The sequence below is a fragment of the Scyliorhinus torazame genome, chromosome 18 (assembly GCF_047496885.1).
Source record: "Scyliorhinus torazame isolate Kashiwa2021f chromosome 18, sScyTor2.1, whole genome shotgun sequence".
NCBI lineage: Eukaryota > Metazoa > Chordata > Chondrichthyes > Carcharhiniformes > Scyliorhinidae > Scyliorhinus > Scyliorhinus torazame.
In genome coordinates this window covers 23,514,700-23,542,668 of record NC_092724.1, presented here as the reverse complement: position 1 = coordinate 23,542,668, position 27,969 = coordinate 23,514,700, and the positions used below count along the sequence as shown (strand labels likewise).

Sequence of the window (27,969 nt, the reverse complement as noted above, 5' to 3'; positions counted from 1 at the left end):
CACAAAATTCAATAGAAACAATTTATTATTATATAAACAGTTTAGATAAATTTCACACCACTGGAAGCTCCTACCCTCAAGAAATAAATTAATGTCAAATCAAATCAACCAATCATCAGCTAAATCTGCTGTCACATGCTCCAAATTACTAATTTTTAATGGAATGGATTGGTTTGATTCCTTTAAATTTATTTACAATTCCTGAAGCAATACAAGGCTCAATGTTCTGGATAGGGGGAAGAGAACAGATTCAAAAATATTTAGTCATAATCACGGCCTGCCTCTTTCAAGTGTTTCCGCAAGGCCGTACTCAGACATTGTTAGGTGGTTCTTGCAGCGACGATGACCGACACAGCCATACCTCCAATTGCTACCGCTGTTGCTCCAAACAGCCACTTCCAAGGAATCTTCTGAAAAATAGAGATGAGGACAGCGGGTCACTCACGCCCAACACCGTGACAGAGACCCTGACTGATGATCAGTGTGTTGGTCTCCCCCCCCCCCCATTGCAAATCTGAGCAAGAGCCCAAGTCAAGAGGCTACTTCATGCCTCTTGGCCACAATCAGTATATTAGCTGCTAATCAGAGTCAGACAGGGTGGTCATTCTGGATTTAAACTGCCTGCAGCATTGCAGTAATAACTGCAATTATTCTCCATCGAGAAAGAAATGTAAAACATTGTTTCTGCTCCTCAAGATTAGGAATGTCAGTGCTATTTACAGAGTAAAGCTCCCTCCAAACTGTCCCCATCAAACACTCCCAGGACGAGTACAGCACGGGGTTAGATACAAAGTAAAGCTCCCTCCAAACTGTCCCCATCCAGCACTCCCAGGACGAGTACAGCACCGGGTAGATACAGAGTAAAGCTCCCTCTGCACTGTCCCCATCAAACACTCCCAGGGCAGGTACAGCACGGGGTTAGATACAGAGTAAAGCTCCCTCTGCACTGTCCCCATCAAACACTCCCAGGACGAGTACAGCACAGGGTAGATACAGAGTAAAGCTCCCTCTGCACTGTCTCCATCAAACACTCCCAGGGCAGGTACAGCACGGGGTTAGATACAGAGTAAAGCTCCCTCTGCACGGTCCCCATCAAACACTCCCAGGGCAGGTACAGCATGGGGTTAGATACAGAGTAAAGCTCCCTCTGCACTGTCCCCATCAAACACTCTCAGGGCAGATACAGCACGGGATTAGATACAGAGTAAAGCTTCCTCCCCATCACAGGTGAGCATTTCGAAGTTCAAAGATTTTTTACAGGGACGCTACCTGTAGCCTGTATGAATGGGCAATATAAACAATGCAAGATTCAAATTCACATACCCAAGGTGCTGGAGATGGTGAGGAGTGAGGGGGCACAGCCATGTTTCCAAGCATCTTCCGATACATGGCCTGTTCCACGCTCCGCTGCTCTGACTGTTTCCTCAACAACTGGGAGAGCTCGATTTGAATCGCCTGCAGATCAGGAGCAACTGTTAAAATATCACAGAAAACTCTGAACCAAGCACTCAGAGTTAATTCAGAAAGGGAAGATCCTGTCTGCTCAATGAGGAGCTGGTGATCGAAGATGACTGTGGGGGGGATCTCCAATATGCAGATTTCCAAAAGACATTTGACAGTGTTCAATGCAAAAGGCGTTAGTTTAAATCAAAGATGTGTTGACACCGAGTAAGAAAATGGAAGACGAGGTATAAAAGAGAACAATTTATTAGAAGGGGGACATATTGACTGTGGGAATCACCCAGAGAACAGCACTGGGATCCTGAGGCTTTTCCCCAGGGTAGAGGGGTCAATTACTAGGGGGCATAGGTTTAAGGTGAGATGGGCAAGGTTTAGAGTAGATGTACGAGGCAAGTTTTTTACGCAGAGGGTAGTGGGTGCCTGGAACTCGCTGCCGGAGGAGGTGGTGGAAGCAGGGACGATAGTGACGTTTAAGGGGCATCTTGACAAATACATGAATAGGATGGGAATAGAGGGATACGGACCCAGGAAGTGTAGAAGATTGTAGTTTAGTCGGGCAGCATGGTCGGCACGGGCTTGGAGGGCCGAAGGGCCTGTTCCTGTGCTGTACATTTCTTTGTTCTTTGTTGTTTGTTTCTAACTCAAATCAGGAGGGATGAAACGAGGCGGTGTAAAAGAGAAAATGCAGCAACAACCTGCATTTATGTGGCACCTTTTGCATAGTAACACATCCCATGGTGCGTCACTGGAGTGGTTATCAAACAAAAATCTAACACCTAGTCATATGAGCTGATATTGAGGCAGGTGACTGAAGATTTGGCCAAAAGTGCACCTTAAAAGGAGAAAAAGGGAGAGGGAAGGGCTGAGCTTTGTGCTCCAGCATTGAGGCCATGCCCACCAATGGGGCAGTGAGGAAATCAGGGGTGCTCAAGAGGCCAGAATTGGAAGAGCGCAGATATCTGCGCCACCAATGGTTATGGGGCCGGAGGGGGTTACAGAGAGGATGAGGCCTTGAAAAGGATTTGACTACAAGTATGGGAATTATAAAATCGTGGCTTAACCGGCGGTTAGGTGTCAGGTCAGCGAGAACAGCGGGGGATGGGTGACCAGATCTTGGTGCAAGTTAGCTCATGACGGCAAAGTTTGGGGAGAAGTTAAATGTGGGGGAGATGCCAGCAATGCACTATAATGATTGAGTCGAGAGGCAACAAAGGCGTAGAAGAGGGTTTCCGATGCAGTTGGGGCAATGTAGTGGAGGTGAGGCGAGGCAGTTTTAATGATGGTGTAGGTAGAAGCTCGTTTCAGAGTCAAACATGGCACCCAAGGTTATCCATGATCTTGTTCCCCATCAGACAGTTGCCAAGGAGAAAGATGGAGTTGGTGATTAGAGAAATACGTTTTAGAGGTGGGCTGAAACCAATGACTTTGGTCTTTCCAATATTTGGAGGGGATTTCATCCAGCATTGGATGTGAAATGTGGTCAGACCTTTGAGAGAGAGTAGAGGGGCCTGGGAATGTGGAGGTAAGGGGAGGCTGTTGTCAGCATACATGTGAAAACTGACGGTGTTTTTGGATGATGGTGCCAAGACATGAACAGGAGTGGAATAGTGTCAGTGTGGCTCAGTGCTGCTGGGGTTTCTACACTGCGACAGGGCACTAAACTTAAAAAATACCCCATTGCTGTAATGTGATGTTCTGAAGTCACAGAACAAGTCCTTTCCTTCTCAATCCAGACAAGGAGGTGCTCCATAATCGGTCAACAGAATAAACAAATCAACCATTGGGGCTGCTGAAATAGCTAAGATGCCTGAAATGTACCCAAACGATTTAACAGCTGGCAATTATTTACCATGTATGGATCCCACATACACCCAGAGGGATACAGGGCATTACACGCACACACAGACACTCTCTCTCTCACACACCGGCAGTACTGAAACCAGGACAATTCCTCACACATGATATGAACCTTTGCCCTGTCTACCTCTAGGCCTAGGTTTACCCCTCAGCAACATACAGCAGCAATCACAGCTGCCAACACTCCATTGGCAAGTCTCCGCTCACCTTGTTTGACGGTTCCAATCTTGAAGCTTTCCGGAGGACAGGTATGGCCTCTGTGTATTCACCCTGAAAAGCCAGGACCTGGCAACAAAAAACAAACTGATGAGGATGGAAGACTGCGTTGCCATTCCTGGATGAATAGCCTCCCAGCACTTCAATATCTAGGTCCATGTGGAGCCAGATTCAATGACACACAACAAATTTGCAACACAGAGGGGAGAAATGGGAAAAGAGACACTTTGGCTCCATTCATGCAGGACAGACAAATCCGTCACTCAATGTAGTGACAACAAAACACAGTTTTGTGTTTGGGTTACAGGATCAAACAGTGTCTGGACATTCAGCTCACTGAGCCACTGGGGGAGCTGGAGTCCGAACAACATGTAAACCTCCAAACTGCCCTGTTCAGCTTCTATGGCATCCAGGCTAAAGGTGAAAGGATACTGCATAATGTAACCAGCACGCACACAGGGAAACAGGCATGAGCGCTTCTGCACACAGGGAAGCACATGCACGCACACAGGGAAACAGGCGTTCACACATGTACATAGGGAAACACACATGCATGCAGTCTGAACTTCAGCAATCTCCCTCTGCTGGTGGGGTAATTAGATTCTGTCCTTATTTTTAGATTCCATTATACTTCCTGATGTTCACTATTATAATGGAAATTCCTATATAAACCGGTCACACTAATTATACTGTAACTGTGCCACAACTGATGGGAGGGAAAGTATCAATTACAGCAAGGCGCTTTCCATTATGAATGAACATGGTCACTTAAAATGGAAACAGCTGACACCATTTTTTGTATCCATTCATGGAGATGTGGGCGTTGCTGGCTAGGCCAGCATTCATTGCCCATCCCCAATTGCCCTGGAGAAGGTGGTGGTGAGCTGCCTTCTTGAACCGCTGCAGTCCATGTGGTGTAGGTACACCCACAGTGCTTTTAGGGAAGGAATGCCAGGATTTTGACCCAGCAACAGTGAAGGAACGGCCGATATACTTCAGGATGATGAACTTCCAGGTATCTGCTGCCCTTGTCCTTCTAGATGGTAGTGGTTGTGGATAGCACAGTGGCGCAGGGGTTAGCACTGCTGCCTCACAGCTCCAGGGACCCAGGTTCAATTCCAGCCTCGGGTGACTGTCCGTGTGGAATTTGCACATTCTCCCTGTGCCTGAATGGGTTTCCTCCAGGTGCTCCAGTTTCCTCCCGCAGTGGATTGACTATGCTAAATTGCCCCTTAGTGTCCAAAAGGTTAGGTGGGGTTACTGGGCTACGGGGATAGGGTGGAGGCGTGGGCTTAAGTAGGGTGCTGTTTCCAAGGGCCGATGCAGACTCAATGGGCCGAATGGACTCCTGCACTGTAAATTCTATGATTCGAAGGTGCTGTCTGAGGAGCCTTGGCGAGTTCCTACAGTGCTTCTTGTAGGTACAAACTCCTGCCACTGTTAGTCGGTGGTGGAGGGAGTGTATGTTTGTGGATGGGGTGCCAAGCGGGCTGCTTTCTCCTGGATGGTGTTGAGCTTCTTGAGTGTTGTTGGAGCACTCATCCAGTTAAGTGGAGAGTATTCCATTACACTCCTGACTTGTGCCCGGTGGCTAGTGGATAGGATTTGGATTTGTCACGTGAAACGAGGTGTTCTGCGTACAGTCCAGAAAAACATAGGACATACGATAAATAAACAATGTAAATATATAGACATCGGGTGAAGCATACAGAGTGTAGTACTACTCAGTAGAGAAGATGTGTGAAGAGACCAGTTCAGTCCATAAGAGGGTCATTCAGGAGTCTGGTAACAGCAGGGAAGAAGCTGATTTTGAATTTGTTAGTGTGTGTTCTCAGACTTTTGTATTTCCTGCCTGATAGAAGAGGTTGGAAGAGAATATAACCTGGGTGGGAGGGTCTTTGATTATGCTGCCCGATTTCCCGGGAGTCAGGAGATGAGTTACTCGCCTCAAAATTCCCGGCCTCTGACCTGCTTTAGTAGCCACAGGCTAGTCCAGTTCAGTTTCTGGTCAATGGTAACCCCCAGAATGTTGATCGTGGGGGTTTCAGCGATGGTAAGGCCACTGAATGTCAAGGGACCATGGTTAGATTCTCTCTTATTGGAGAATGTCTGGCACTTGTGTTGTGAAAATGTTACTTGACAATCATCAGCCCAAGCCTGGATCTTGGCCAGATCTTGCTGTATTTGCACAGCGAACGTCCCCATTTCTGACCTAATCTTGGAAGGAAGGTCATTGATGAAGCAGCTGAAGACGTTTGGACCTACCCTGAGGAACTCCTGCAGTGATGTCCAGGGACCAAGATAATTGACCTCCAACCAGTAAAACCACCTTCCTTTGCACCAGATAGGACTCCAAACATTGGCGGGTTTTCCCTCTGATTCCCATTAACTCCAGTTTAGCTCAGGCTCCTTGATGCCACACTTGGTCAAATGCTCCTTGATGTCAAGGGCAGTCACTCTCACCTCACCTCTGGCATTCAGCTCCTTTGTCCATGTTTGAACCAAGGCTGTAATGAGGTTAGGAGCTGAGTGACACTGGCAGAACCCAAACTGAGTATCAGTGGGCAGGTTATTGCGGAGTAAGTGCCGCTTGATAGCACTGTTGATGACCCCTTCCATCACTTATTGATGATGGAGAGTAGACTGATAGGGCAGTAATTCGCCGGGTTGGCTTTGTCCTGCTTTTTGTGGACAGGACATACCTGGGCAAATTTCCACATTGTCGGGTAGATGCCAGTGTTGTAGCTTTACTGGAACAGCTTGGCTAGGGTCACAAGTTCTGGAGCACAAGTCTTCAGTATTATTGCCTGAATATTGTCAGGGCCCATAGCCTTTGCAGTATCCAGTGCCATCAGCCATTTCTTGACATTGTGTGGAGTGAATCGTATTGGCTGAAAACATGCTTCAGTGATTCTGGGGACCTCGGAAGAGACCGATGTGGTGATATGCATAAAAAGTTCTGTATGTAATATTATACATGACCTCTGACCAGCAGGTGGCAGTGTGAGTCCACCATACAGCTCTGCGCCTCGAGGCAGTTGGTGGTAAGTTGTGTTGGAGGATAGATGTATTTTGCAGTAGCTCTATAATAGTTAGTGTTAGAAGTTTGTTATTTATTTATTCCAGTTATCTTTATCATCATTCATATCGGCCAGTCTACAGCGCATGGCATGGTACCAAGAGTGAAGATCGACTAAGAACAAGGGGATCAGGGGTTATGGGGAGAAGGCAGGAGAATGGGGATGCGAAAACATCAGCCATGATTGAATGGCGGAGCAGACTCGATGGACCGAGTGGCCTAATTCTGCTTCATGTCTTATGATTTTATGGTCTTAAGATGATTCTGCGAAGATCTGAATAATTTAAAGATAACTTCGACAAAGAGGAAGAAAAAAAAACCCATTTTTTTCTGCTAACCTGATAAGCTACCGGCACCTTGTGCTCAACGCGTGGTAAAGCTTTGAAGACCAGGACGGAAGGTATCAAAGCACCTCAACAGCTTCGGATTACCGGTAACATAGACAAGAATTGGAGGGTGTTTAAGCAGCAGTTCAAACTCCATGTCGCAGTCCTTGATCTGCAGCCACAGCCTGACCTCACTGTAGAGGTCCCCAAGCAATTGAAATTTTCAACATGACTTACTCATTGGAGAGACAAATTGAAGGCTGAGCTAGAGAGGATGACAGCTTTAGGCGTTACTAAGCGCATAGAGGGGCGGCATGTGGCATACTGGTTAGCACTGCGACTACGATGTTGAGGACCTGGATTCCAATCCCGGCCCTGGGTCACTGTCCGTATGGAGTTTGCACATTCTCCCCGTGTCTGCGGGGGTTTCGCCCCCACAATCCAAAGTTGTGCAGGTTAGGTGGATTGGCCACGCTAAACTGTCCCTTTAATTGGAAAAAATATAATTGGATACTCTAAATTTATAAAATAAAAATAAGCGCATAGAAGAACCTACAGACTGGATAACCTGTAATGGTTGTGTCAGAATAAAAGTAGAAACCGCCAAGGACACAGAATTGCAGATGGTGAGATAATATCTCCATGAAGGATGGCCCACAGAATCCCGCACAAGTTTGGATAATGCAAGAGCAGAGTTAAGTGATGCAAAATGATCGTTTGCTGAGAAATAAGAGAATAGTAATTCCGACCCCATTAAAGTTGGTGGTTCTGCGCAGAATCCATGAAGGGCACATGGGAAGAAAAAAGTAAGAAAAGAGCTGAAGACACAGTCTATTGACCGGGTATTATCTGAACTATTGAGGCAATGGTTCAAAACTGTGCCCGGCGCAGGAGAGTAAACGTTGGCGCGGGGAGCAAACAAACTGCACACGGTGATGAATGCTTCAGTTCCAACCGCTGAAAGAGCCCGGTACTCCAGAAGCAGCGAGGCAACCACTCCTTTTAGAAAAAAAGGATGCAAAGGAGCAATTTCAGGCCAAATCCACAAAGAGGTTTGACGATGAATCGACAAAAAGTCTCCAACCATTGGAATGCAACCACCAGAAGAAGCATGAAACAGTCCTAAAACAGCTGAAGAACATACAGTGCAGCATACGGAACAACAAGATAAAGACACCACGGTACATGAAGAACAAGAAACAGCATCAACAACTACAAAAGAAGATGAAGTAACTTCACAAGTTCAGCAGCCACTTAGATCAACAAGGCTCAGGCACAAACCTGAAAGACTAAATTTGTGACAGACTCTAAATACTTTAAAGATGTAAATAGTTATGCATATTATATTGAATTGTAAAAATGATCTAATCAATGTAAATAATTACATTTTCCAAAGGAAAGGGCATGTGATTATATGCATCAAGCAGTTCTGTATATAATATACACGACCTCCGACCAGCAGGTGGCAGTGTAAGTCCACCATGTGGTTCTGTGCCTCAAGGCAGTTGGGAGTAAGTCGTGTTGGAGGATAGACGGATTTTGCAGCAGTTCTGTAATAGTTAGTTAGTGTTAGTAGTTTGTTATTTATTCATTCCAGTTATCTTTACCACACAGTTGTTTCTAAATAAATTATTTAAACTAGATGTTCTGTGGTGCATCACTTATATTGGCCAGTCTACAGAACATGACAACAGAGATGGACCATCCACCCGGCACATCTGGCTGAAGATGGTTGCAAATGCTTCAGCCTCATCTTTTATGTTGATATTCTGATATACACAGCAGCATTCTCCTCCTGTTTGTTATTTAATTGTCCACCACCATTCACAACTGGATATGGAGGACTGCAGAGCTTTGATGTGATCGTCGGTTGTGGGATCGATTAGCTCTGCCTATCACTTGCCACTTCTGCTGTTTGGCATGCAAGTAGTCCTGTGCTGCAGTTCCATTGACACCTCATTTTTAGGTATGCCTGGTTCTGTTCCTGGCTTGCTCGCCTGAACTATTTATTGAAACGGGATTGATGGCCTTTCTTGGCCTGAAGGTAAAAGGAGAGTGAGGCAACTTGAATGAAACAAAAAAGCTGGTAGGGTAGAGGGGTATTGACAGGGTGGATATGGGGAGGATGTTTCCTCTCGTTGGAGAATCTGAACCAGGGGATTGTTTAAAAATATGGAGTCGCTCATTTAAGACAGAGAGGAGAATTATTTTCTCTCTGAGGGTTGAGAATCTCTGGAACTCCCTTCCTCACAGAGCAGCGGAAGCAGAGCCAAGACAAAGCTAGATATATTCTTGATTAACAAGAGGCCGAAAGGCCATCGGGGGGGTCGGTAGTAATGTGGGGCTGAGGTTACAATCAGATCAGCCATGATCTCATTGAATGGTGGAGCAGGTTCGAGGGGCCGAGCGGCCTACTGATCCTGAGTTGTATGTTCGTATGTCAGGCTGTTGCTTGACTGATCTGTGAGACAGCTGTCGAATTTTGGCACAAGTCCCCAGATGTTTGTACGGAGGACTTTTCAGGCCGACAGGGCCAGGTTTTCCCTTTTCACCTAGTGATTAAATGTGTGCCACACGATCGGTCCAGATTTATTCTTTTTTGACTTTTCTGTAATGCACACACTAATACAGAGGTGTCATTTAAGAATAATATCAAGATTAGGCTTTATTAGAACCTGGGCCTACCTTCCCTTTCCTGAAGAGTGCCTTGACGTTGTTCGGCTGGTGCTGGAGGGCAGCCTCGGAGGATTTAAGAGCGGCCTCAAAATGTTCGAGCTTTAATTGGGCTGCTGCCAGGTTATTCAGGCATTTCACCTTCACCGCCATCAGTTCCTCTTCCTCCTCTTCCGCAAAGTCCACTGCAAAAGTAACATCAAGGATCAGAGAGAGCGCGAGCGAGCGGGGGAGGGAGGGGAGCGAGGGTCAGCAGGCCCAGGAGTAACACCCGGGCAAACAATGTGGGGGACAATTAAGAAAGCAAACCAAATGATGGGTCACAGAGCTGGGAGACTGTTCTACAAACACACAGCAAGCCTGCAGTATATTGTTGCGTTGTGCAGCTGTGAAATTCTACGTGACAGTAGTTCATCCAGAAAGTTGCAGAACGGAGTGTTCAGCTTATTTTAAAACTCTTTGTTGTACTCCCAGGACGTGGTAAGCAGTTAACCAACAGGATCGCACCTGGGAATTCAACTATTATTGACTTAGATAACAGAACCAAGATCCATGTATACAGTTTTACGTAAACTGATGGTAAAGTAAACAGTGTAGATGTGAGCATAAAGTTACAAAGAGGCATTGAAGGATTAAATGGAGTGGGAAAACTGTGTTGGACAGATTTCAATGCAGGTAAGCAGATCATCATCCATTTGGGATCAATAAGGATTGCCCCCAGTATTATACAGTGCAAAGCTAGAAAAAGTGGAGGTTCCCACAGGTTTAGAGATCCCTGTACACAGATTAAAATGTAATAAATACTAAACATAATCAAAGACTAAACACAATCAGAAAGGCTGGTGGAGTGTCAGCCTTTGTAACTGAAGAGCAGGAAAATAAAAGGGGAGGAAGTTTTCCAGTTTTGCAAAGTTAGACCCTATCTTGAGTAAGGAAACCTTGAATCTGTGTTCCCTGGATATTTTATAGACAGTTAATGGGGAGTATTTTTGTTCTATCTGTCGTATCCAAGCCTTTCATGATATTGGGCGTCGTTATCAAATCACCCCTCAATCTACTTTGCTCCAAGATAAACAAGCCCAGCTTCTCCAACCTAACTTGGTGGAAAAATTCCTCCTCCTTGGAATCGTTCTGGTAAATCTCCTCTGCACCCTCTCGAGAAACCTTGCGTCCTTCCTAAAGTGTGCTGGCCAGATCTGGACACAATAACCTAATTGGGAGGTAGTTCTATGTTATACCACATGTGGAGTAATCATATGCAGTTCAGGACATCACAGTTAAGAAAGGAGGGGCCGGGGGGTTAGTTGGTTATATTGTTGTGTTTTTGTTGAAATTTGATGTTAAAAATTGTTAAAATTATAAATGCCTCAACAAAATATTTTCTGAAAAAAGAAAAGAAAAGAGGGGCCTTGGGAGGAGGCTCAGCATAGCTGGAGAGGTTTGTGCAGTTCTGGTCGCCTTACTGTAGGAAGGATGTGATTGCACTGGAGAGGACACAGAGGAGATTCACCAGGATGTTGCCTGGGATGGAACTTTTGAGCTACAAAGAGAGGCTGGATAAGCTTGGGTTGTTGTTTTTTTTTTTTAAAAAGAGCAAAGATGGCCAAGAGGGGACTTGTTTGAGGTGCATAAGATTATGAGGGGTATTGACAGGGTGGATAGGAAGCAGCTGTCCCCCCTCAGTTGAAGGGTCAATAATAAGGGGGTATAATTTCAGGGTGAAGGGCAGGAGATTTAGAGGGGATTTTAAGGGAGATTTTTTTTACTCTGAAGGTGATGGGAATCTGGAATGCACTGCCCGAGAGGGTGGAAGAGGCAGGAAACCCCACAACCGTTAAAAAGTACACGGATGAGCACTTGAAATGTCTTAACATTCAAGGCACCTGCGGCACTGAGGACCCGGGTTCGATCCCGGCTCTGGGTCACTGTTCGTGTGAACATAGAACATACAGTGCAGAAGGAGGCCATTAGGTAACACAAGTGGCTAGCACTGTGGCTTCACAGCGCCAGGATCCAAGGTTCGATTCCCCGCTGGGTCATGTCTGTGCTGAGTCTGCACGTTCTCCTCATGTCTGCGTGGGTTTCCTCCGGTTTCCTCCCAGTCCAAAGACGTGCAGGTTAGGTGGATTGGCCATGATAAATTGCCCTTCGTGACCAAAAAGGGTAGGTGGGGTTATTGGGTTATGGGGATAGGGTGGAAGTGAGGGCTTAAGTGGGTCGGTGCAGACTCGATGGGCCGAATGGCCTCCTTCTGCACTGCATGTTCTATGTCTGCGTGGATCTCACCCCACAACCCAAAGATGTGCAGGATAGGTGGATTGGCCACGCTAAACTGCTCCTTAATTGGACAAAAATAACTGGGTACTCTAAATTTATTAATTAAAAAAATGTCAAGGCTATGGGGCATCCTGGAAAATGGGATTAGTGCAGATTGGCGGGGGGGGGGGGGGTTTGTTGGTGCAGACTCAATGGGCCGTAGCTAAATTTGAATTCTCTAGAATCTGGAAGGTTAGCAGGTGATTTGATTCAGTTTGTATGATTTCGAAAGGAATTGATCAGATAGACTGAGTGAAGGAGTGTTTTCCAGTGTGGAGCCGTAGAGGTAAAGGGGCAAAACAGGCTTCAAAACAGAGCCAAGCTGTTCAAGAGGAAAGTTAGGAAACATTTCTGCACACAACAGGGCTGTAGAGATGTGGAACTCCCGCTCTCCCACAAAAAGCTAGATCATAATTTTAGCTCCGAGTTCGATTGATTTTTACTAGACAAGGATATAAAAGGGATATGGAGCCAGCGTGGATGGTTAGGGTCAAAATGCAGATTAGCCATGATCTCGCTGAATAGTTGAACAGACTGGAGGGGTTGAATGGCTTTCTCCTGTTCCTCACAACGGCTATCATCTTTCCTCGAGTACCATTCAAACAATCACCGATGCAGTGAGGTGCTGAACTTACCTTTGGAGGTGGAGTTTACAATATTGAGGGCAATATCGTATGAGCTTATTGCAAAGACATATTCATTCCGCAAGAAGCAAAAGTTCCCTCGCTCTCGTTTCTTATTGGCCAGCAGCAATCTCTCCTTCCCCGTCAGGAATTCAATATCTGGGCCGTCGCTCACTGAGAGAAGTTGAACCTCCAGATGGACAGTGGTGTCCGTGGGGACAGCGGGTTGGGAGCTAGAAAGGGGTGAGAAACAGCATTATACACAAACACTCTTGACAACTCTCACTGTACCATTCAATTCAATTTACAAGGTGCCAGGCAGCAAGGTTTACTTTCAAAAACAGATAATCCTCTGGGAGCAGGGAATGGAGAGCCAGGTTCTCAAACAGAATCCAGGTACATCCAGCTCAGAACAATGGGCACAAATCCTGCGAGCTACATCGCTCCACAATCCAGCGAGATTCAACCCAGCTTCACGTGGACAAAACCCATAAGCAAAAAGGCCATTAGACCACAGAAATTGCAGAGCGAGTGGTGACAAATTCGCTACAGCAATATAGAACAAGCTTTACTCTGAATCTATTCCTGTGCTGTAACTGCCTGCAAGTGTTTGATGCAGACAGTGTAGAGGAGCTTTACTCTGTATCTAACCCCATGCTGTACCTGTCCTGTGAGTGTTTGATGGGGATAGTGTAGAGGGAGGTTTACTCTGTATCTAATCCCGTGCTGTACCTGTCCTGGGAGTGTTTGATGCGGACAGTGTAGAGGGAGCTTTACTCTGTATCTAACCCCATGCTGTACCTGTCCTGGGAGTGTTTGATGGGGACAGTGTAGAGGGAGCTTTACTCTGTATCTAACTCCGTGCTGTACCTGTCCTGGGAGTGTTTGATGGGGACAGTGTAGAGGGAGCTTTTCTCTGTATCTAACCCCATGCTGTACCTGGCCTGGGAGTGTTTGATGGGGACAGTGCAGAGGGAGCGTTACTCGGTATCTAACCCCGTGCTGTACCTGTCCTGGGAGTGTTTGATGGGGACAGTGTAGAGGGAGCTTTACTCTGTATCTAACTCCGTGCTGTACCTGTCCTGGGAGTGTGTGATGGGGACAGTGTAGAGGGAGCTTTACTCTGTATCTAACTCCGTGCTGTACCTGTCCTGGGAGTGTTTGATGGGGACAGTGTAGAGGGAGCTTTTCTCTGTATCTAACCCCATGCTGTAACTGGCCTGGGAGTGTTTGATGGGGACAGTGCAGAGGGAGCGTTACTCGGTATCTAACCCCGTGCTGTACCTGTCCTGGGAGTGTTTGATGGGGACAGTGTAGAGGGAGCTTGACTCTGTATCTAACTCCGTGCTGTACCTGTCCTGGGAGTGTGTGATGGGGACGGTGTAGAGGGAGCTTTACTCTGTATCTAACCCTGTGGTGCACCTGTCCTGTGGTTTGATGGGGACAGTGTGGAGGGAGCTTTACTCTGTATCTAACCCCGTGCTGTACCTGTCCTGGGAGTGTGTGATGGGGACAGTGTAGAGGAAGCTTTACTCTGTATCTAACCCTGTGGTGCACCTGTCCTGTGGTTTGATGGGGACAGTGTGGAGGGAGCTTTACTCTGTATCTAACTCCGTGCTGTACCTGTCCTGGGAGTGTTTGATGGGGACAGTGTAGAGGGAACTTTTCTCTGTATCTAACCCCATGCTGTAACTGGCCTGGGAGTGTTTGATGGGGACAGTGCAGAGGGAGCGTTACTCGGTATCTAACCCCGTGCTGTACCTGTCCTGGGAGTGTTTGATGGGGACAGTGTAGAGGGAGCTTGACTCTGTATCTAACTCCGTGCTGTACCTGTCCTGGGAGTGTGTGATGGGGACGGTGTAGAGGGAGCTTTACTCTGTATCTAACCCTGTGGTGCACCTGTCCTGTGGTTTGATGGGGACAGTGTGGAGGGAGCTTTACTCTGTATCTAACCCCGTGCTGTACCTGTCCTGGGAGTGTGTGATGGGGACAGTGTAGAGGAAGCTTTACTCTGTATCTAACCCTGTGGTGCACCTGTCCTGTGGTTTGATGGGGATAGTGAAGATGGAGTTACAAAGTCTGTACTTTGTGTGGTGCAAAGAAACAGTTCAATGAAAATTTTACAGTTCAGGTGTGGGGTTTGTTACTTCTGATGGCTCAGTATCATCACAGAGTTCTCTGCACTCACCTTCCCAGACTGCCATAGGCATACTTTGCATCAGAGATAATTAATGCTACTTCTTCCTGGTCCATCAGCTGGACACATAGATCTAATGCCTGAGGAAAGAGAGAGAGAGAGAGAGACCCTGAAGTGATGCTCCCACACAGTCTGCCTCTGTAAAGACATCGAGGAACTATCATTATTGTCCACACCAACCTGGATAACGTCACCATCCCCCACGGTGAAACTAAGAGTGGGATCTTCCTCTACCTCTGTCCCATCCTCCAATGTCATCTTCAGATGTACCGTTACCTCCTGACCCTTCTGCGGCCTTTGTTCCTTATTCTGACCAGCTACCAGAACCTTCTTCTTCAGAAGTCCATTTCCTGCAGGAAAGACCATGGACATCAAGCTCCTGTTGCGTTTGTACCGAGCATTGTAAAAGAGATGGACTGGGTTCAGCTGTGATGCCCTCCAGAGTCAAATATCCTGTGAACACATAGTGTCTGGATTTACATACAACAATGGGAAACAGCAAGAGTTTTGCCTCTGGGAGAGGCGAAAGAGATACATTAGAATTTGTGCCACAGACCCGCAGAAGGAAGACAAGAAGAAATGGAATTCAGATACTTAAGGTGGGTCAGTTGTCACTGGGTGCACCGTCACTCAGTCTGTGAGAAAGAACGAACACTAATGGAAGCACTTTATAAAATCAGGGTGAACACCAAAGTGATTTGACCCTTGCGACAGTGCAAAGGCTCCCTGGGGACCCACCCTTGCGACAGCATGGCATTCCCTGGGCAACGACCCTTGCGACAGTGCGGTGCTCCCTGGGGACCGACCCTTGTGAAGAAATGTTTGATCTGTGGGAGCAATGTTGCACCTTAAAAGTGTGAGGGACAGTTAGCCATACCCAGGACCTGTAGCCATTCGTCATCCGGTTCCTGTGAACTCTCAACGTTTCCTTTCCCACTCACAGCCTCTTCATTCACTTCCATGACACTGGCCTCTAAACCTTCCTCAGCTGCACTCTGGGCCTCCAGTTTCTTGGTGAGTCCAATGTCTTCCAGAGAAGGGAGCTCACTCGCGTCATCCTCATCTGTGTCACCATTAGTCATCTCAATATCCTCTCCACTATCCAGGAGAGAGGCTTTTGTATTGATCAGATTCTTTCCCGAGTTCACAGTGGCATCTTGCTTATTCTCCATGGTCTGCGACCCTGCATCTCCAGCTGCCCCCTGATTACCTGAGACCATCTCTTCCATTTTGGCTCAGAAACTGCGATAGAGAAAAATAAAATAAGTATTATAACCAGCTCAGAATTGGAACAAATCAGATCCCATTGACTAGAAAAACGATCCAGAGTTCACACCCCAAGTTGTTGTGTAGTTGCCTGTAGAACAGATGATGGGGGACACACTGAGAAGAGGATCAATGCAAGTGCTGATGCTTCCACAGTCAAATAGCATAAGTGAAGATATGGTGACTGGAGTGCCAGACAGAAAACCATACCCAGCAAAGATCATTGCTCTCAGGAGAGGAGGCACAGTCAGAGAATGCCTGGTGAGCTCCTACCCGGCTGATCGACTACAGAAGGCCCTTTGTGAACACCTGAGGCCACTTTACAACATTGGAGGCCCATGTCTCAGCTACCTGGACATACATTGTAAATCAGACCGACTCGCTGCAGAAAAAATGGAACACAAACTAGGACACACAGCAACCAGTGAACCCAAAGAGGAATTCACCACGTTTAATGCCCTCCATTTACTCCTTCCCTCTCTCTCTCTCTCACCTTCTTCCTGATTTCCGCTCCTCACACACAAGCCCCGCCCTCTGTCACCTCAACGGCCAAAGGGACTGAGCTCCACCTGCTGATTGGCTGCTCAACTCGCCAATCACAACCATTTCCGCTTCCCCTGACCCAGCTTCCAAAGTGATACATTTAAAGTGACATTTACCAAGTTACGGCAGGATCCGGGCAAATCCACCAGCGCACACTCCGATGCAGCAGGATCCATTCAGAGCCACTCAAATGCACCAGGGTCCACCCAGATCCACTCAAATCCGCCAGCACCCAATGAAATATGCCAAAATGCACTCAAATCCACCAGCACCCATTGAATTCCAGCAGCACCCACTCAAATCCACCAGCACCCATTGAATCCCAGCAGCACCCACTCAAATCCACCAGCACCCATTGAATTCCAGCAGCACCCACTCAAATCCACCAGCACCCACTCAAATCCACCAGCACCCACCCAGTTACACCAACACCCACTCAAATCCACCAGCACCCACCCAGTTACACCAGCACCCACTCAAATCCACCAGCACCCACCCAGTTACACCAGCACCCACTCAAATCCACCAGCACCCACACAAATCCACCAGCACCCACTCAAATCCACCAGCACCCATTGAATTCCAGCAGCACCCACTCAAATCCACCAGCACCCACCCAGTTACACCAACACCCACTCAAATCCACCAGCACCCATTGAATTCCAGCAGCACCCACTCAAATCCACCAGCACCCACACAAATCCACCAGCACCCACTCAAATCCGCCAGCACCCACTCAAATCCACCAGCGCCCATTGAATTCCAGCAGCACCCACTCAAATCCACCAGCACCCACCCAGTTACACCAACACCCACTCAAATCCACCAGCACCCATTGAATTCCAGCAGCACCCACTCAAATCCACCAGCACCCACCCAGTTACACCAGCACCCACTCAAATCCACCAGCACCCACCCAGTTACACCAGCACCCACTCAAATCCACCAGCACCCACCCTGTTACACCAGCACCCACTAAAATCCATCAACACCCACACATATTCTCCAGTACATATCGAAATCGACCAACACCCACAAAAATTACACTAGCATCTACTCAAATCCATCAGCACCCACCAGATCCACCAGAGTCCACCCAAATTCACCAGCACCCACTCAAATCCACCGGCATCCACCCAAATTCACCAGCACCCACTCAAATCCACCGGCATCCACCCAAATTCACCAGCACCCACTCAAATCCACCGGGATCCACCCAAATTCAGCAGCACCTAATCAAATCCATTAGCACCAATTCAGATTCACCAACACACAGCGACATCAACGAGCGCATACCAAAATCTATTAGCACAGAGCCAAATCATCAGCACCCACTCAGATCCACCACGCAGCCACTCAAATCCACCAGCACTAACTCAAATCCACCAACACACACTCAAATCCACCAGCACTAACTCAAATTCACTAACACACACCCAAATCCACCAGCACCCACTCAAATCCACCAGCACTAACTCAAATTCACCATCACCCACTCAAATCCACCAGCACCCACTCAAATCCACAGGCACCCAGTCAAAATCACCAGTACACACCCAAATCGACTAGCGCCCACACACATTCACAAGCACCCATGCAAATGCAGCATCACCCACTCAAATCCACCAACACCCACTCAAATCCAGCAGCACAGACTCAAATCAACCAGCACCCACTCAAATACACCAGCTTCCACCCAAATCCAGGAGCACCCACTCAAATCCAGGAGCACCCACTCAATCCACCAGCAGCCACTCAAATCCAGCAGCACACACTCAAATCAACCAGTACCCATTCAAATACACCAGCTTCCACCCAAATCCAGGAGCACCCACTCAAATCCACCAGCACCCACTCACATCCAGCATCACCCACTCAAATCTAGCAGCACTCACTCAAATCCACCAGCACCCACTCAAATCCACCATCACCCACCCAAATCCACCAGCACCCACTCAAATCCACCAGCACCCACCCACATTCACCAGCACCCACTCAAATCCACAGGCACCTAGTCAAAATCACCAGTACACACCCAAATCGACTAGCGCCCACACACATTCACAAGCACCCATGCAAATGCAGCATCACCCACTCAAATCCATCAACACCCACTCAAATACACCAGCTTCCACCCAAATCCAGGAGCACCCACTCAAATCCAGGGTCATCCACTCAATCCACCAGCACCTACTCAAATCCACCAGCACCCACTCAGATCCAACACCCACTCAAATCCAGGAGCACCCACTCAATCCACCAGCACCCACTCAAATCCAGCAGCACACACTCAAATCAACCAGTACCCATCCAAATCCAGGAGCACCCACTCAAATCCACCAGCACCCACTCAAATCCAGCATCCACTCAAATCCAGCAGCACTCACTCAAATCCACCAGCATCCACCCAAATCCACCAGCATCCACCCAAATCCACCAGCACCCACTCAAATCCAGCACCCACTCAAATCCAGCACCCACTCAAATCCACCAGCACCCACTCAAATCCAGCAGCACGCAGTCAAATCCAGCAGCACAGACTTAAATCCACCAGCATCCACTCAAAGCCACCAGCAACCACTCAAATCAACCAGCACCCACTCAAATCCAGCACCCACACAAATCCAGCAGCACTCACACAAATCCACCAGCATCCACCCAAAACCAGCAGCACCTACTCAAATCCACTAGTACCCACTCAAATCCACCAGCGCCTGCCCAGTTACACCAGCATCCAGCTAAACGCAGCAGCACCTACTTAAATACACCGGTGGGCACATTAATCCACCAGCAGCAAATGAATTCCACCAGCACACACTCAAATGCACCAGCACACGCTCAATTCCACCAGCACACACTCAACTACATCAGCACCGACTGAAATCCACCAGCACCCACCCAAATCTACCAACATCCACTCAAATCCACCAGCACCCACCGAAATACGCCAACGCCCACTCAGATACAACAGCACTCACTCAAATCCACCAGCACCCACTCAAATCCGCCAGCACCCATTGAATTCCAGCAGCACCCACTCAAATCCACCAGCACCCATTCAAATCCACCAGCACCCACCCAGTTACACCAGCACCCACTAAAATCCATCAGCACCCACTCATATTCTCCAGTACAGACCAAAATTCACCAGCACCCACTCAAATACACTAGCGCCCGCCCAGTTACACGAGCACCCACTCAAATCCATCAGCTCTGTAGCCACCTGGGTTGGCCACTTCCCGACTTAAAATGGAGATCCGCAAAGACTACAGGGAAATTCAGCCAACACAGACAAAAACTAGCAAGTGCAAAAATCCTGTGTATTAGAACTTGCAAAAGCCCAGACAGCACTGAAACACACAGCCATCTGCATACTAATGAGCGATCACCGGGTACAATGGAAACATTTAAGGTGAATAAGGCCAAGCCAGACTCCTCGGCGCCAGCAGGTGCCAAGACAAAGGAAGGCCAACGGACACTCAGGGACTGCCCAGCGATCAGGGAACAACTCCAGTATTGGAGAAATCGATCCAAGTGATCGGAACGTAGTCCAATCACTTGGAACCAGGTACGGGGTCCGCGGGAAGCCCCATGGGACTATAAAATAGAGTCCCCAAGTTCAAATCGTTCTTCTTGGCAGGGTCACTCAGCAGCGAATCAACCCTTGAGAGTGAACTGCCCAAGCTGCCGCATCAACCAAGTAAGTCTCCAGTCAACGCACGCTACGAGATAGGTGCTCCTAGCTACCAGTCCATACCAGCTTTTGAATCCTGCAGTTTCAGAACCCGAACGAAAGGCCATTCGTTCCGCTGAGCTGGTGGGCCAGTTCCGAAGCTAAGTATAGGCCTTTTAGTGATAGAGATAGTCTAGTAAGTAGAATTTTTGCATGAGTAGCGATTGACTGTGTATATAACTGTGTTTTGATTTGAATCTTACTAATTGGTGTGTCGAGTTATTGATCAGTACTTGAACTTGAACCTTGTGGCGGTATCATAAAGATACCTGGTGATTCTCGAGCAAAGGTTATATAAACAGAGCAAATTCAGTAAAGACCCAACTGGCAACGAATTAAGAGCCAACCAAAAGTTAGCAACATATTACTGGTGACATGCTGACCGGACCCGATTTAGAAGTGGCCTAACCACTCCGGGAGAACCCAAAATTTGAATTGAGAATCCAATTGGGAACAGAAACCACAAGTGTTCAAGCAGTTCTGATCAATCCTCATAATTTGGAAGCGTGTTAATACATGCGTAACTAACAGGGCTATAAGGTAAAACTGATAGATTTTTGTTGCGAAAAACTGTCAGGAGTTTGTATTCCGGAAAATAGCGAACGCCTACCCGTGATTACAGCACCGCCTTAGCACCCCTCGTTCCAAATTTTAAAACAGCATTCAGATAGAGAAAAATGGCAATGAAGGCAATGGAACGCCTTATGAACCCCAGGAATTCGTGGTTGCAGCGACCAGCAGCAGAGTAGGACAGTGTCCCGTTTGGGAAGAAGAGATCAGGAGATATCTCAAAGGGAAGGGATGGCCCCTTTGGAGTGAATTCTGTGATAATGAGGAAACAGGACCCGGGAGTATAGGACATACTTGGTGGGAGAACCTGTCCGAGATCCATAAGAAAAGCTTGGGAAAAGCTCGCAAGCCGATGGCAATCGTGTCCTGTCTGGCACAATTGCGAGGCACAGAGGAGGTCGTTCGGTCGCTCTGCAAAGAGATAGAAGAGAGACATCGAATGAGCAAGGTCGATGTTAGCGAGATCGAGAAAGAGAATATAGAGTTGAGAAGGAAATTGGCAGCAAAGGACGGAGAGGTGGATGATGCCAAGTGGGCACACAAGTCTTGTCTAGCGCATCTGAGCAGCTTCCAAACTCAATACGAAAAGGCCTATCAGGACACGCAATGTGCAGTCCTCGTAAGAGGAGACAGAGAACCAGGTAGAGGCATTGCAAAGGCAGTGCAGCAATTCAAAAGTAGCGTTAAGAGCACTCCATGCTCCTACCACGGAGCACAGACAAAGCTCATTAGATCATGCGAAATGCAGGAAGCAGATTGCGGAACTGCAGTCTTTGCTTTCAGTGCAGAATGGGTTTCAGAGCACCTTTGGATCCAAATTAGATGAGGAAGACGGCCCTGATTGGCAAGAGTTAAATGAAACCGCGCTTAGATATGTTCAGGGAACATGTGCGCAAGGAAAGCCCCAAAGAAGAAAAGCACCCCAACCTCCCACAGAGCAGATAGATCAGGTTCCCATGAATCCAGTCACTACTCACCGCACAGTCACATCGGAAGGAGATGCAGAATTCCTTTACACCACCCCCTTAACCGTGACCCAATTACGGGACGCGTGCGAAAAGATCACACCGTTCCTCCCCACCTCAGACCTCGACCACTTCTTTGCTAGAGTAAAGCAGCAGGTGACCACGTACGGCCTGGATGAGCGTGAGCAAGTGAAGCTCACAGTTTTGAGTTTAGACCCTTCGGTTGTAGCAGCCCTTCCCGACCCACAGAATGTAGGAGGAGGCACCCTTGCAGAGATGCACACGGCGATCCTAGATGCGATCGGTTATAACAGAGGTGGCCCAGTAGAAGGCCTGAATAAGTGCAGGCAGAAAAAGACAGAACACCCCACAGCGTTTGCTGGACGCCTGTGGATTCATTTTACAGCCGTTTTCGGCAATTTAGAATGCGCCCATTTGTCCCAAGAAGGTATGGCCAAATGGACCCGCACCCTTATCTCCCATGCCACAGAGGCAGGACAAAAAGCTTGCGCCAACTATGATCTCTCAGAAGAGGCGCACAATGAAAAGTGGGTTTTAAAAAGATTGTCCCACACCTGGGAGCAATCTGTCCAAAACAAACCCGTAATTAAGAAACCTGAAGAACAGCAGGCAGAGGCAGATATCCACACAGTTAAGATGCACCAGAACCCCGCATGGGTGAACGAAGGCAGGAACAGCCCCCACAGAAACCACAGGAGTGTTACAACTGTGGACAATTAGGACACTTTGCACGAGAATGCAATGCCCCACGAAAGACACAGAGAGCCCAGCAGACAGGCACTCTGAATAGAAACAGGACAAAGCCAGTCCATAGTGTAAGCACCCGTTCAGACCAAGCAGACCTGAACGGAACTGTCTGACGGTGTTCGGGCTTCCCCACCTTGGTCTGCGACACCCTTTGGGATAGGTTCGGCCGACCAGTAGTTGCAGCAAAAGTACGGGGACAGCCCATCGAATTTCTCTGGGACACAGGAGGGTCCCGCACCACAATTAATTCCTCCACCATGTTCCAAAAAGACACGTGGCCCACTACAGCCACAATCTCTCTCAGCGGCTTCACAGGCCACTCACAGCAGGGACACATCACAGCCCCTGTACCCATTCAAATTGGCAAGATTATGACAAAACACCCCATAGTTTTAGTCGATCTACCCCACACAGCAGAACACATTTTGGGCATTGATTTTATGAACTCCCACCACCTTTCATTTGATCCGGTAAACCAATGTGTCTGGAAAATGGCAAAATCCGCAAGAGCCCCCGCAACGCTCACAGTAGGCGAGTATGCAAACAAGATTAGTGCAGTCGGCGATTTCTGGTTTGACCCGACCACGATTAGCACAGACAAGCAGGTTAGGGCAGTTCTGCAGAAGCACAGGACAGCATTCGCGACCCACAAACACGACTGTGGCCGGATGACTGGTTCCGTTCAAATCACAGGACCTGACCCTAGACCCCAAAAGCAATACGGATTTCCCCAAGAGACAGAGGGAGAAATCTCAAAAGTTATCGATAGCTTATTAGAGCAGGGCATACTTAGATCAGTAGCCTCTACTAATAATGCCCCGATTTGGCCAGTGAGAAAGCCCGATGGATCATGGCGACTGACCATCGATTACCGGGAACTCAACAAAGTCACCCCCGCAGCAGCCCCCACGGTAGACAGAAGTCCCGAGACCATGCTCAAACAGGGACTCAACTCACGATATTTTACGGTTTTGGACATCAGTAACGGATTCTGGTCCATTCCATTGGCAAAAGCGTGCCAATACAAATTTGTCTTCACTTTTAAAGGTCAGCAGTACACGTGGACATGCCTTCCACAAGGATTCCACAACTCCCCCTCCATTTTCCACCGACAGCTGGCAAATGGATTATCAACATTTCCTCACCCCGAATGTCTGGTCCAGTATGTAGATGACCAATTACTGCAGACAGACACCAAGGCAGAGCACATCGAACTTCTGGCCGAACTCCTGGAACTCCTACAGCAGAGTGGTTGCAAAGTAAATCCTAAAAAGGCCCAAATTTTGGAAAAGAAAGTGATGTATTTGGGTACGATTATCACGCATGGTAAACGCGAGATCGGCCATAAAAGAATTGACTCGATTGTCAAATTGCCCCTTCCCCAGAATGTTTCAGCCCTCCGGTCGTTTTTAGGACTGGTTGGCTACTGCCGAAACCACATTGACGGTTTCGCCACCAGGGCAGCACCCCTCTCAGATCTCTTAAAGAAAGGAGCCCCTTGGGAATGGCTTCCGCAGCACACGGATGCTGTGGATGCTTTGAAAAGAGCCCTCATTGCAGCCCCCGCACTACAGGTTCCAGACCCGCTTTCCCCCTATGCTATAGAGATAGCTAGCACAGACTGTACCCTTTCGGCCGTGCTCCTCCAGGAACGGCACAAACAGTTAAGACCCATGGCTTACGCCTCCAGATCCTGTGGAGCAGGGATTTGCGGCCTGTGAAAGGCACCTGCTCGCAGTTATCAGGGCGGTTCAGTATTTTTCCTACATAACCGGACTAAACCCCATCACAATCCTCACGGAACACACCCCCACCCAACTTTTACTGGACGGACGACTTAAGGACGGCACAGTAAGCCAGAATAGAGCAGCCAGATGGACCCCTCTTTTGCAGGGACGGGACATCACTGTAAAAAGGACCAAGACCCACACTTTCCGAGCCGACAACCTTCAGTACCCAGGCACCTCCCACGAATGTGAAATCATCTCACCGCACCACAACACAGGCCCCTTTATTGTCAAAACACCCCCCAGAAAGATAGGTAGTTCACCCCAGAGCCCCCAGCGCACAGAGACATGCGAACCCTTAAGAATATATGTGGATGGTTCTTCCACAGTATTCGACGGGAAGTGCATTACAGGATGCGGCATTTATGTTGAGGACGAGCAGGGACGTGCCCTGGAAGAAATCTCCTTAATACTTCCAGGACACTTAGGTGCGCAGGCGGCAGAACTAGCAGCCATTGCGTACATTGTGGATCACCCAGATTCCTTCCCCAGCCCAGCAGACATAGACTCGGACAGCCTCTATGTCTGCAACAGCCTTACAGAATTCCTACCCCTGTGGAAAGCAAGAGGATTTGTTCCCGCAGACGGAAAAGCCCTCCCTTCAGCCCCATTGCTCCGCCACATTTTAGAGAAAGCACAGGACAGGACATTTGGAATTGTTAAAGTTCAAAGTCACCACCGTTCCTCCCCACCTGGAGATGTAAAAGCCGATGCACTGGCTAAGGCAGGTTCCAGGCATGGATATTTTTGGACACCCCCCGAAAGCGCTCCAGTGAATGCAGTTCAGGTCTCACAGACTAATATCGAGGATTTAGTGCAGGCCCAGAAGCAAGATAGCAATCTCAGGGAGATTTTGAAAGGAAAATGGCCAGCACCTTATGTTAGATTTTAAAATGCACTAACCACACATGACGGTGTGGTCCTAAAAGACACCCTTCATGTGGTTCCTGAACAGGACAGGAATCAGCTTATTTGTTTGTTCCATGACAGTCATGGGCATCAGGGATTTGATCCCACTACAGCCCACCTCAGGCAGCTCTGTTGGTGGCCAAGTTTAAAAGAAGACGTAACGCACTACGTTGAGAATTGCCTTATCTGTGCCCAAAACAATCCGGACAGCTACGCAAAGAAAGCTCAACTTAGCCACACCCGCCCCGTTAATGGCCCCTGGACTTACCTCCAGATTGATTTTATAGGACCATTGCCCCCTTGCAGGAATGGTTACAAGTACGTATTAGTCGTCATAGACACTTTTACGAAATGGGTAGAGGCATTCCCATCCAGAAGTAACACGGCAAAGACCACAGCCAAGATCTTAACCCACCACATCTTTATGAGATGGGGACTCCCCCGCAGCATTGAATCCGACTAAGGTTCCCATTTTACAGGACGTGTCATGAAGAACGTCCTCACGATATTTGGCATTACCCAAAAATTCCACATCGCATACCACCCCCAGTCAAGTGGTATCATGGAGCGCATGAATCGGACCCTAAAATCAACCCTCAGAAAAATGGTCCAACAAAACAACACCACTTGGGATTCAGTCCTCCCTTTTGCGCTGATGTTTTTGCGAAATACAGTTTCGACATCCACAGGATACACCCCACACACTCTCATGACCAGACGCCCCATGAAAGGCACAGATTTTTATTAGGACTTGACTTGACCAGCCCCCAAGTGACGCCCCTCACACACGAGAATGCAGTAAAACAGTTACTGTAAATGAAAATGTAAAAACGGCTCAGCTAGCAGCCGCAGTAAGATTAGGCACTAGAAAGAAACAGAGCAAGGCCTGTTTCGACAAGACAGTGCATGCGACTGAGTTTGAGGTAGGACAGCAGGTCATGCTCTCCATTTACAAACCCAGCACATTCCTGTCACCGGAGTATTTGGGTCCGTACTCCATTGCGGACAAAGTAAGCCCCTCCGTCTATAAAATAAAGTACCCCAACGGAAAGACTGCGTGGTTCCATATTAACCAGCTTAAGGCATATGGCCCACAGTCCAACCACGCACACCACGTCATGCTCGACGCAGCAGACCACAGCCCGCCCACACCCAACGTATCCCTACCCTCCCCCAACACACCCACCACATCCACGGACTGGTCCTCAACTCCACTCCCGAACTATAGACTCTGCCCCGGAACGCCCACAGACAGCAGCAGCAGCGACAGCGACTGTGACACAGGAAATAGCCACAGCACGCCTCCCTACTATCCCCATGCAACAGGACCCACACCCAGCGAATCTGAACACGATTTGAGTGATCCCTTCCTGATCACATTCCTCAACAAACCCCACCAAACCCCACCACAGACTACCGCCCTACAATGACGACCACGACTCTGTCCCCACAGAATTAGATACAACTTTTTGGCACCGCGACAATTCATACAGGCTCGTCTGAAACGACGAGATGGACCCTAAGTCACACCATGCAGCTTTATCAACTCTCATCCATTCCAGAGTATGGCATCTGGGAGAAGAGGATGACTTTGAGTCTGACTCCCAAAACGAGAACCCCTTTGCGACCCTGTTCGCAACTGATAACTGAGGTGTTCAGATGATGTTTTAAAAGGAACTGCTTGGGAGAAACGGTGTCCTTTCTGATGGAACCTGCAGCATGTTGTTCAATGTTGTTTGTTAGTGTTATTGTTAAGTGTTGTTTCTACACTCGGAAGTTCCACGGCCACACGCCATATTTGTCGGCAGAAACCTGTGAAAACTTGCCAGCACGCTTATCGGCAGAAACCGCTGAGAGCTTGCCAGCCCCGTTCGTAACTGCTCGTCTGGTTCGACGGTAGAACCTTTACAGCAACCCCCCACGATGACTACATTTTTTGCCCGTTCTTGCCAGTTGCTCAGGCAGTGGAGAAACAGCATTGGTCTCCGCCCTACCTGAGGACTCCCCCTCTGGTCAGCTACACTCGGGTAGAGCACACACGGCATTGATCACCGTCCTACCCGGGGATTCCATCCATATCTTACCCGTCGCGGCCCATACGCACCTCATTTCGGCACTCTTGGTTCAAAAAGTTTAGTTTTGTTTTCGGGCAACCCTTAGGTTGCCATCCCTATGCTATTTACATCCTCAAACATTTGGATGGTAAATCGCACAGCCTGCGAGCCGGCTCGCACTGTTTCAGTATTTTTTTGAGTGTGTCTAGTCCAGATTTTCGGTTTAAAAAAAGAATGAGGGAGTCACACATGGTGACAAATTATAAAGGGAAATTGGCACTACAAGACAGACATGCCAACGCATGAGATATTAACCAAGATAGTAACAGAAACTATACTTGATCCACAGAATTCCAGAAGCTCCAGGAAGAGAGGAAAGGAAGAGACGAAAAGGAAAGAAGACAACAATGAAGACGTCATACGTGTTTTTCATTGTTATTGTAATTTGTATCCGGTTCCGCGCGAATGCGAACCCCCTGACCCCTACCACACAGGCCGTGAATGATTCCCACCCATACCATACACTACACCCTGACATAGTTAACCCCGAGATAGTCATCGACACACCATCATGGTGTGATACGTTCATAACCTGGTATTCACTATCATACGTAATTGAATCCCTT

The 27,969-nt window shown here is 48.1% G+C and overlaps 1 protein-coding gene across 5 annotated transcripts; it reads right to left on the bottom strand.

Moving 5' to 3' along the window:
• Positions 1 to 7: 7 nt before the first annotated feature.
• On the bottom strand, positions 8 to 16,543 carry fkbp8 (FKBP prolyl isomerase 8). Of its 5 annotated transcripts, none has more exons than XM_072482386.1 (9): positions 16,508 to 16,543; positions 15,626 to 15,990; positions 14,929 to 15,098; positions 14,740 to 14,828; positions 12,564 to 12,784; positions 9,625 to 9,797; positions 3,526 to 3,603; positions 1,324 to 1,455; positions 8 to 410 (listed from the first exon to the last, which is right to left on the bottom strand). In XM_072482386.1, the coding sequence occupies exons 2-9, from the start codon at positions 15,975 to 15,977 to the stop codon at positions 321 to 323; spliced, it is 1,305 nt and encodes a 434-aa protein (XP_072338487.1). In that variant the 5' UTR covers positions 15,978 to 15,990; positions 16,508 to 16,543; the 3' UTR covers positions 8 to 320. The 5 variants fall into 5 exon arrangements, with proteins under 5 accessions (XP_072338487.1, XP_072338485.1, XP_072338486.1 ...); XM_072482384.1 differs by lacking the exon at positions 16,508 to 16,543 and adding an exon at positions 16,085 to 16,500; XM_072482385.1 differs by lacking the exon at positions 16,508 to 16,543 and adding an exon at positions 16,376 to 16,480.
• Between the last annotated feature and the right edge of the window lie 11,426 nt (positions 16,544 to 27,969).

Bases quoted from the DNA above. Each gene is read 5' to 3' on its own strand.
- fkbp8 (XM_072482386.1), bottom strand. From the start codon at position 15,977: ATGGAAGAGATGGTCTCAGGTAATCAGGGGGCAGCTGGAGATGCAGGG. The intron at 14,829-14,928 runs GTTGGTGTGGAC...CTCTTTCCTCAG, and splicing joins GGGATGGTGACGTTATCCAG to GCATTAGATCTATGTGTCCA. The intron at 1,456-3,525 runs GTGAGCGGAGAC...CCTGATCTGCAG, and splicing joins GATTGGAACCGTCAAACAAG to GCGATTCAAATCGAGCTCTC.